Raw genomic sequence first — 8,745 nt, forward strand, 5'->3', positions numbered from 1 at the left:
GAGAATTTTGATACTTGCAATTATCTATGGATACTTTTCCTTGTAATTTATTTCTAGGAGTAGGATGGAAAATTTATCAACTTCTGTGGTTCCCTTCTCAAGAGGATAGTTTGGAGAAGTAGAGAATTAGCACTTGCAGTTTGAGCTTCTGTTGCATCAGGAATTAAATGATTAACTTCATACCTCTATCTAATTAGCGTTGCAACACCCAGTGGTGCTAACAAGGTCTACGAGCTGCAAAGCGGCTGTAACCCTGTTATGTTTTCATGGGTTTTTGCCTCTAGGAGAGCACCATTGTAAAAGCTCAGGCAATGTGGCATGGGATGTGGTGTGATGCAACCAATATGGTGGTTTGAAGTTAGCAAGTGACTACAGGGCATCATGATATCATAGTCATTGGATGATAGGAAATTGTTCTAAAGTCTGAAGTGAACTTAGGAAACTGCATCCTGGGTCAGTGAACTTGATAGACTTCTGAGCTTTTGCTTAAATGCAGTTCCATCCAGTAAGATTGTGTGCTGACTGCTGAATTTCTTACGGGTCTTTGTATAAACAGTGTCTTGGAATGAAGTTTTGGCTCCTGCCAGTGGCTGATTTAGATACAAGTTCTAGAATATCCCAATGCCTTGACTATTGTGTGAAGTTTCGCCTCGATACATTTTAGTTATTCACACAAGGGTCTTGTGACCATGAGGTCATGGGTTCAAGTCCTGGAAACAGCCTCTTACAGAAATGTAGGGAAAGGCTGCGTACTATAGACCCAAAGTGGTCGGACCCTTCCCTGGACCCTGCGCAAGCGGGAGCTACATGCACCAGGTTGCCCTTTTCGACTCATCCCGCAAGCGCACTTCTTTAAGATTTTCGTTGGGGCGTAACCCTCTCAGCGACGCGCCACATCGGAACCCGGGTGTGGTGGAAAATGGGCAAGGGCCGGGCCGTCACCCCCCAAGTGGCGCGCCGTATCTTGATCCGGATACGGTGGCAAGTGAGCGAGGATCGGGTCGTCGCATCCTTAGTGGCGCGCTACATCGGCGCCCGGATGTAGTGGAAAATGAGCAAGGGTCTTCGCATTTGACTCGACGAGTGCGAAGGGTAAGGAAGCTAGCCGAGCCTAGGAGGATTCGCTTAGGTAGCTGGAACGTAGGGTCTCTGACAGGGAAGCTTCGGGAGCTAGTTGATGCAGCAGTGAGGAGAGGTGTTGATATCCTTTGCGTCCAAGAAACCAAATGGAGAGGACAGAAGGCGAAGGAGGTGGAGGATACCGGCTTCAAGCTGTGGTACACGGGGACGGCTGCAAACAGAAATGGCGTAGGCATCTTGATCAACAAGAGCCTCAAGTATGGAGTGGTAGACGTCAGGAGACGTGGGGACCGGATTATCCTGGTCAAGCTGGTAGCTGAGGACTTGGTTCTCAATATTATCAGCGCATATGCCCCGCAAGTAGGCCACAATGAGAACACCAAGAGGGAGTTCTGGGAAGGCTTGGAAGACATGGTTAGGAGTGTACCGATTGGTGAGAAGCTCTTCATAGGAGGAGACCTCAATGGCCACGTGGGTACATCTAACACAGGTTTTGAAGGGGCGCATGGGGGCTTTGGCTATGGCATCAGGAATCAAGAAGGAGAAGATGTCTTAAGCTTTGCTCTAGCCTACAACATGATTGTAGCTAACACCCTCTTTAGAAAGAGAGAATCACATCTGGTGACTTTTAGTAGTGGCCAACACTCTAGCCAGATTGATTTCATCCTCTCGAGAAGAGAAGATAGGCGTGCGTGCCTAGACTGTAAGGTGATACCTGGGGAGAGTGTTGTACCCCAGCATAAGCTGGTGGTTGCTGACTTCCACTTTCGGATTCGTGTCCAGCGGGATAAGCGTGCCAAGGTCGCTAGAACGAAGTGGTGGAAGCTCAAGGGGGAGGTAGCTCAGGTGTTCAAGGAGAGGGTATTTAAGGAGGGCCCTTGGGAGGAAGGAGGGGATGCGGACAATGTGTGGATGAAGATGGCGACTTGCATTCGTAAGGTGGCCTCGGAGGAGTTTGGAGTGTCCAGGGGAAGGAGAAGCGAAGATAACGATGCCTGGTGGTGGAATGATGATGTCCAGAAGGCGCTTAAAGAGAAGAAAGATTGCTTCAGACGCCTATACCTGGATAGGAGTGCAGACAACATAGAGAAGTACAAGATGGCGAAGAAGGCCGCAAAGCGAGCTGTTGGTGAAGCAAGGGGTCGGGCATATGAGGACCTCTACCAACGGTTAGGCACGAAGGAAGGTGAAAGGGACATCTATAAGATGGCTAAGATCCGGGAGAGGAAGACGAGGGATATTGGCCAAGTCAAATGCATCAAGGACGGAGCAGGCCAACTCTTGGTGAAGGACGAAGAGATTAAGCATAGATGGCGGGAGTACTTCGACAAGCTGTTCAATGGGGAGAATGAGAGTTCTACCATTGAACTGAATGACTCCTTTGATGAGACCAGCATGCGTTTTGTGCGGCGCATCCAGGAGTCTGAGGTGAAGGAGGCTTTAAAAAGGATGAAAGGAGGCAAGGCGATGGGCCCTGATTGTATCCCCATTGAGGTGTGGAAAGGTCTCGGGGACATAGCGATAGTATGGCTAACCAAGCTTTTCAACCTCATTTTCGGGCAAACAAGATGCCAGAAGAATGGAGACGGAGTATATTAGTACCAATCTTCAAGAACAAGGGGGATGTTCAGAGTTGTACTAATTACCGTGGAATTAAGCTGATGAGCCATACAATGAAGCTATGGGAGAGAGTCATTGAGCACCGCTTAAGAAGAATGACAAGCGTGACCAAAAATCAGTTTGGTTTCATGCCTGGGAGGTCGACCATGGAAGCCATTTTCTTGGTACGACAACTTATGGAGAGATATAGGGAGCATAAGAAGGACTTGCATATGGTGTTCATTGACTTGGAGAAGGCCTATGATAAGATACCGCGGAATGTCATGTGGTGGGCCTTGGAGAAACACAAAGTCCCAGCAAAGTACATTACCCTCATCAAGGACATGTACAATAATGTTGTGACAAGTGTTCGAACAAGTGATGTCGACACCGATGACTTCCCGATTAAGATAGGACTGCACCAGGGGTCAGCTTTGAGCCCTTATCTTTTTGCATTGGTGATGGATGAGGTCACAAGGGGTATACAAGGAGATATCCCGTGGTGTATGCTCTTTGCGGATGATGTGGTGCTAGTTGACGATAGTCGGACGGGGGTAAATAGGAAGTTAGAGTTATGGAGACAAACCTTGGAATCGAAAGGGTTTAGGCTTAGTAGAACTAAAACCGAGTACATGATGTGCGGTTTCAGTACTACTAGCTGTGAGGAGGAGGAGGTTAGCCTTGATGGCCAGGTGGTACCTCGGAAGGACACCTTTCGGTATTTGGGGTCAATGTTGCAGGAGGATGGGGGTATTGATGAAGATGTGAACCATCGAATCAAAGCCGGATGAATGAAGTGGCGCCAAGCTTCTGGCATTCTCTATGACAAGAGAGTGCCACAAAAGCTAAAAGGCAAGTTCTACAGGACGGCGGTTCGACCCGCAATGTTGTATGGCGCGGAGTGTTGGCCGACTAAAAGGCGACATGTTCAACAGTTAGGTGTGGCGGAGATGCGTATGTTGAGATGGATGTGTGGCCACACGAGGAAGGATCGAGTCCGGAATGATGATATACGAGATAGAGTTGGGGTAGCACCAATTGAGGAGAAGCTTGTCCAACATCGTTTGAGATGGTTTGGGCATATTCAGCGCAGGCCTCCAGAAGCTCCAGTGCATAGCGGACGGCTAAAGCGTGCGGAGAATGTCAAGAGAGGGCGGGGTCGACCGATTTTGACATGGGAGGAGTCCGTTAAGAGAGACCTGAAGGATTGGAGTATCGACAAAGAGCTAGCTATGGACAGGGGTGCGTGGAAGCTTGCTATCCATGTGCCAGAGCCATGAGTTGGTTGCGAGATCTTATGGGTTTCACCTCTAGCCTACCCCAACTTGTTTGGGACTAAAGGCTTTGTTGTTGTTGTTGTTGTTACACAAGGGTCTGGATCTTGAAGTTTTCTAGTTTCCATGTATTTTATTTTGTTTGTTATCATGATATATCCCTATGAGTGAAAAGTAAAATAGCACTTGTGTGCCCCAAACTTTTCTTATGGTTTTGCATTGCTCTTCAAACGCACCGTCGTGTACCCACTATGCTCTCCTTGTAGAGATGTCTAACTGGTGTAATGTGATCTTCTATATACTTCTGTAGTGCTTGTTCGGCGAATGGAGAGGCATCTTTGGATGGACTTTTGACCTACATGCTCTCTTTTTTAAATCATTGAAAGAGCAAATTATAACATCATCTCGATGGGTATGCTATCTACACTTGATAGTTGATACACTTGCTGTTTCCGTAATCATTTTTACCTCTAATTTTACTGTATTTTTCCTTTTGAAAGGTTCCGTTTGGTCTTGTGGATCCTGCTTCCGAGAAATCAGGGGAAATGGTACATGTGAAGTTTGATGGGGCTGTTCATCAGTCATTACCTCTTACAACTGTGTATCACAAGCTTATCCCAGTTGAGCAAAATTCTTACACATTGTTTCAGACTATTGTTGGCAATGGCTATCCGGTAAGCTATTGTGCTTGTGTGCTGAAACAGATATTTTCCTAGGCAGTAATCACCTTGTGGATTTCTTTTTATAGCTATTTGCTTATTTATATGACAGATTGCGTTATTGGATGAGGAAAAGATTCTTCCTATCGGAAAGGAGATTACAGCAATAGGCTTATGTCGATTAAAGAATCGAAGTGTTGAGATCAGCTCGTGCCCAGAGCTTCCATATTTCTTGTAAGGATGCTATTTAGCCATAGGTTTCATATTCTTATTGGTGCCAGCCATCATAATTCTAGAACATCCGCAGTTTATTATGCATGCTAAGGTCTTATTTTGTTCCATGGCTTTCTGTAACACTTTGCCTTGATTCAGGTCTGACCTGACCAAGGGTGAGATGGAAGCCGAGATGTCCTCACGTGCTAGATTCTTCTTCTGGGTTACTGTTGCTCTTGGAACCGTGTCAGTTGGCTTACTAGGCCATGCCATTTACAGGTACCATTTGTAACTTATGGAACAGGGTGGCGAACAAAATATTTGGGTGAATATTTCTTACTGTGAACTATCAAATGTGGCGTTTTCACCATTGCTAAAGGCTTTACTTTGAAATTTGATTATTATGGGGATAATTACAACTAGATACTTCACATTAGCCTGATATGGTTCTTTTGGAGCTGTTCCATTTTCTTCTTTGTAGTCATGTTCTTGTGGATAATTTGATTTTTGTAATGATGCAGGTTATGGGAGAGAGTTAAACGGCACAGAGAGGCAAGAGAAGCTCAAGAAAGATTTCACGAGGCTGACAATGAAGATGATGCTGGAGAAAATGGTAGCGACGACGAGCCTGGTGAAATGGGAGATGGGCAGCTATGTGTCATATGCTTAAGGAAAAGAAGGCGGGCAGCTTTTGTTCCTTGTGGTCATCTTGTCTGCTGTTGCAACTGCGCGAAAAGGGTGGAACTCATGGATGAACCATTGTGCCCTGTGTGTAGGCAAGACATCCAATACATGCTCAGGGTTTATGACTCTTAAGGTAATTGAATAACTTTATTCTTCTGGAGGGTTGACTCACGAACTCACTGTATTTTTTCTGACCTGCGGCATGTTACTTGGATTATAGCAATTGGAAATCTCTAGCTATGTCTTTTCTGGTTTTCTGTCTGTAAATTTTCTATCAACCCAACAACTGGATTTTGGTCAGACAACTCCTGATTGATCTTTATCTAGATGGTTGGAGAGCCTGTAGACATGTGCTCTTTCTTTGTTTCTGAATTTGATTCCTTTGACATCCATTACATGCTTAGGGTTTATGACTCTTGAGGTAACTGAAAACCTTTATTCTTAGTGCCCACTATACTTTCCTGGTTATAGCTGTGGCGTGTTATTTCAATTATGGCATGACTCAAAATCTTTACTGATGTCGTTTCTGGTTTTCGACATGTAAAGTACTGAATATATGTGATATGACTCCTGATTTGGTCTTTATATAGAATGGGTGGAGAGCCTGTAGACATGTGCTATTTTGTAAAATTGAATTTGTTTGCATTGACTGGCAGAAACTGTTAGCAGATTCGACACCGGAATCGCTAGCGGTGTAGGCACACCATATTCTGCCACTCATTTAAAATGGACCTAACCAATTCAAGCTATCACTGAAGTTCTGGAAAAGAGATTTGACCTTGTTTAATCTTATCGCAGGCTCCTTGCTGATATGGCCCAAGCACCGGCAAAGTGGCGGCTCCAACTGTCCATCCTCCTGTCCTGGGTGCTCTCCGTTTTTCGTTCCTAGTTTAGGTTACGGCTGCCTGGAAAGTATGTGAATATAGGACTGTGCTAACCCTCAGAAACTAGATTACCAGTACTTGCTAGTTTAGTCTGTGAATATGGGATTATGTATCATCTTAGATGACCCCGTGAACTTTGGCCCGGAATTTAAGGATTGCCAAGTTTTTTGTTGGTGTTGCATGGATACGCCTAGGGATGTAAGTGGACGCGTCCGTGAAGTGTACGAACGCCCGCATTCTTGGTTTTTGTATTAGCTCGATTTTTAAAGCGACATCAATTAATTTATTTTCGCCTTCATGGGTACGTAGTTTGAAATGTGACGGACCGGTGGACATGTTTGTGTTTTCCCCTCGGCTGGTCACTTTTCTTTCCATTCAGTCTCCAGACCCAGGTGCTGGTATGCAAAAACATTTCTTCCTGGACTGATGCGAGTATCTTTTGGTGATGTTGCGCAGCAATCATGGCCATGAAAAAATTGCAAGCACCTAAAAAAATCATGTTTTTTTTTGTCAAAAAGTTTAGGTTTTTTAATGCCTTTGCTATTTTGGAAATTTACTGTTTATGTTGCGTAGCAATTATGGCCATGGGCTCCCGCTCCCGCTCCACTCCCGGCGCCAAAAGCCGTTGCTCACTCCGCTCAACGGTCACCTCGCAGCCCCGCGCGCTCCGTATTTAAGCTTCACCCCGACACACGTCTCGCCAAGAACAAAACAAACAAACAACGTTGCAACACCAGCAAGCGCAAGTGCAATGGCGTCGAGCTCCAGCCTGAGGAGCTCCTGCTCCTTCCCCAACCTGCTGCTGTGGCTCCTCAACCTCTCCCTGCTCGCCCTCGCCGCCGCCGCGCTCGCCCCGGCGCTGCTGCTCCGGCCCCGCCCGACGCCCTTCGGCTGGGCGCTCCTCTCCGTGCACGCCGCCACGCTGCTCTCGGCGCTCGCGTCCCTCCACGCCCACCTCGCCCACCGCCGCCTCTGCTGCCACGCCCACGCAGCCCTCGCGGTCGCCGCGCTCTGCGGCCACGCGCTCGCCTCCTACGCCCTGCTCCTCCGCCGCGACCGGAGCCTCGCGCTGCTCGCGTCGGCGAGGGACCGGAGGGAGCAGGTCGCGCTGGTGCTCCTGGAGGCGGCGCTGCTGCTGGCCATGTTCCTGGTGCAGGCCGTGGCACTGGCGGCGGCCTGCGCCGTGGGCCGGCGGTGGGCGAGGGAACACGAGGCGGCCGAGGCCGAGAAGGCCGCCGCGGCGAGGAAGCGCGAGAGGAAGATGACGCGCGTGCGGGCTGAGGAGGCGCAGGCCGGCGTGGGGGCAGTGGACGAGGAGAAGGCGACGAGCGGCAAGGTGGTGCTCCGGGGAAACGACGAGGAATGATATCCCGTTGTTTAGCGCTCTCGGTTACTTTTGGTTTCAGAAGTAGTAGTAGTAGTAGTACTTGAGCCAATGCATACAGGTTGTCTGAACCAAAGATTACATTGTTGACAAAGTTGGCCCGTCTCCCAAACAGTTTTCGTAGCATACATCCCAGTTCATTTTCGTCAGGTTTATAGAGATTTAAGCCCAGTTCAGATACAGGTTTTGCTTTGGGGCGCCAAAGGTGAGGTGACCCGGCTTGAAGCTCAGTTCAGTTTCATCATCATCATCAGGTCTAAAAGACCAAAACAGGCCTGCAGAGGCGCTCTCTGCTCGGTTTTGGTGGGAGGCTCTGGTCGGTTTGCTTGGGCCGTAGTTGAATAAGGCCGAACGTTGATGGGCTGCTGATTTCCGTAACATGGCCGGACAGTGCAATTACTCGTCTCTTGGATTGTCACGCATACATTGTTTTTTCTTCTGAAAAAACGCATTACTTTTTGAGTGAGAGACGTTATTTTTTTCTTCTTAAATAAAAAGAAAAAGGAAAGGAAAAATCATACATTTTGGTTCCTCGTGGTAGACGAGAAGGTGACGAGGCAATGCATGGACGATGATATTTTGTTACATGTTGCCAAATGCCAACAGTGTTCATATCAGGGATGCAACATCAGTTGCAAGAATCGGCTGGTATGTGTGGGGTCGGTGGTGGAAAACTAGTAGCAGTTCAGTCAGTGGCACCCTCTATGATCCTGTACAAACGTGTCTCACACAAATAATCGTATCTACCCTATAGTATCTGGGACTTTGGTCTAGACTTCAGGTCATCTGGTCCGGGTCTTTCCGCCTTCTGAAACGATCCATGCAGCTGCAGGAGCAAAGAATTGCTGATGACAGAGATGGAGCTCAGGGCCATCGATCCTCCTGCATTAACACGCCGATCACCAGATGTTACATTATAAAAGTTATAAACAAATATGATCGAGGAGACATAAACAACCATGGCAATT

General features: G+C 47.5%; 2 protein-coding genes across 2 annotated transcripts in view; both read left to right on the forward strand.

The window, feature by feature from the left end:
- Nucleotides 1-6,691, forward strand: part of LOC119291625 (E3 ubiquitin-protein ligase SPL2-like) — a 7,531-nt gene extending 840 nt beyond the window's left edge. Inside the window, exons 2-7 of the mRNA XM_037570420.1 lie at nt 4,264-4,365; nt 4,454-4,627; nt 4,725-4,846; nt 4,985-5,104; nt 5,347-5,642; nt 6,308-6,691. Of these exons, the coding sequence (XP_037426317.1) occupies nt 4,264-4,365; nt 4,454-4,627; nt 4,725-4,846; nt 4,985-5,104; nt 5,347-5,641 (813 nt within the window). The 3' untranslated portion in view covers nt 5,642; nt 6,308-6,691. The remainder of the gene's footprint in view (nt 1-4,263; nt 4,366-4,453; nt 4,628-4,724; nt 4,847-4,984; nt 5,105-5,346; nt 5,643-6,307) is intronic.
- A 422-nt stretch (nt 6,692-7,113) lies between these two features.
- LOC119293947 lies at nt 7,114-7,938 on the forward strand. Its single transcript, XM_037572261.1, has one exon. The coding sequence runs from the start codon at nt 7,145-7,147 to the stop codon at nt 7,757-7,759; it is 615 nt and encodes a 204-aa protein (XP_037428158.1). The 5' UTR covers nt 7,114-7,144; the 3' UTR covers nt 7,760-7,938.
- Nucleotides 7,939-8,745: the final 807 nt, after the last annotated feature.

This window comes from Triticum dicoccoides, chromosome 4B (assembly GCF_002162155.2).
Source record: "Triticum dicoccoides isolate Atlit2015 ecotype Zavitan chromosome 4B, WEW_v2.0, whole genome shotgun sequence".
Classification (NCBI taxonomy): Eukaryota; Viridiplantae; Streptophyta; class Magnoliopsida; order Poales; family Poaceae; genus Triticum; species Triticum dicoccoides.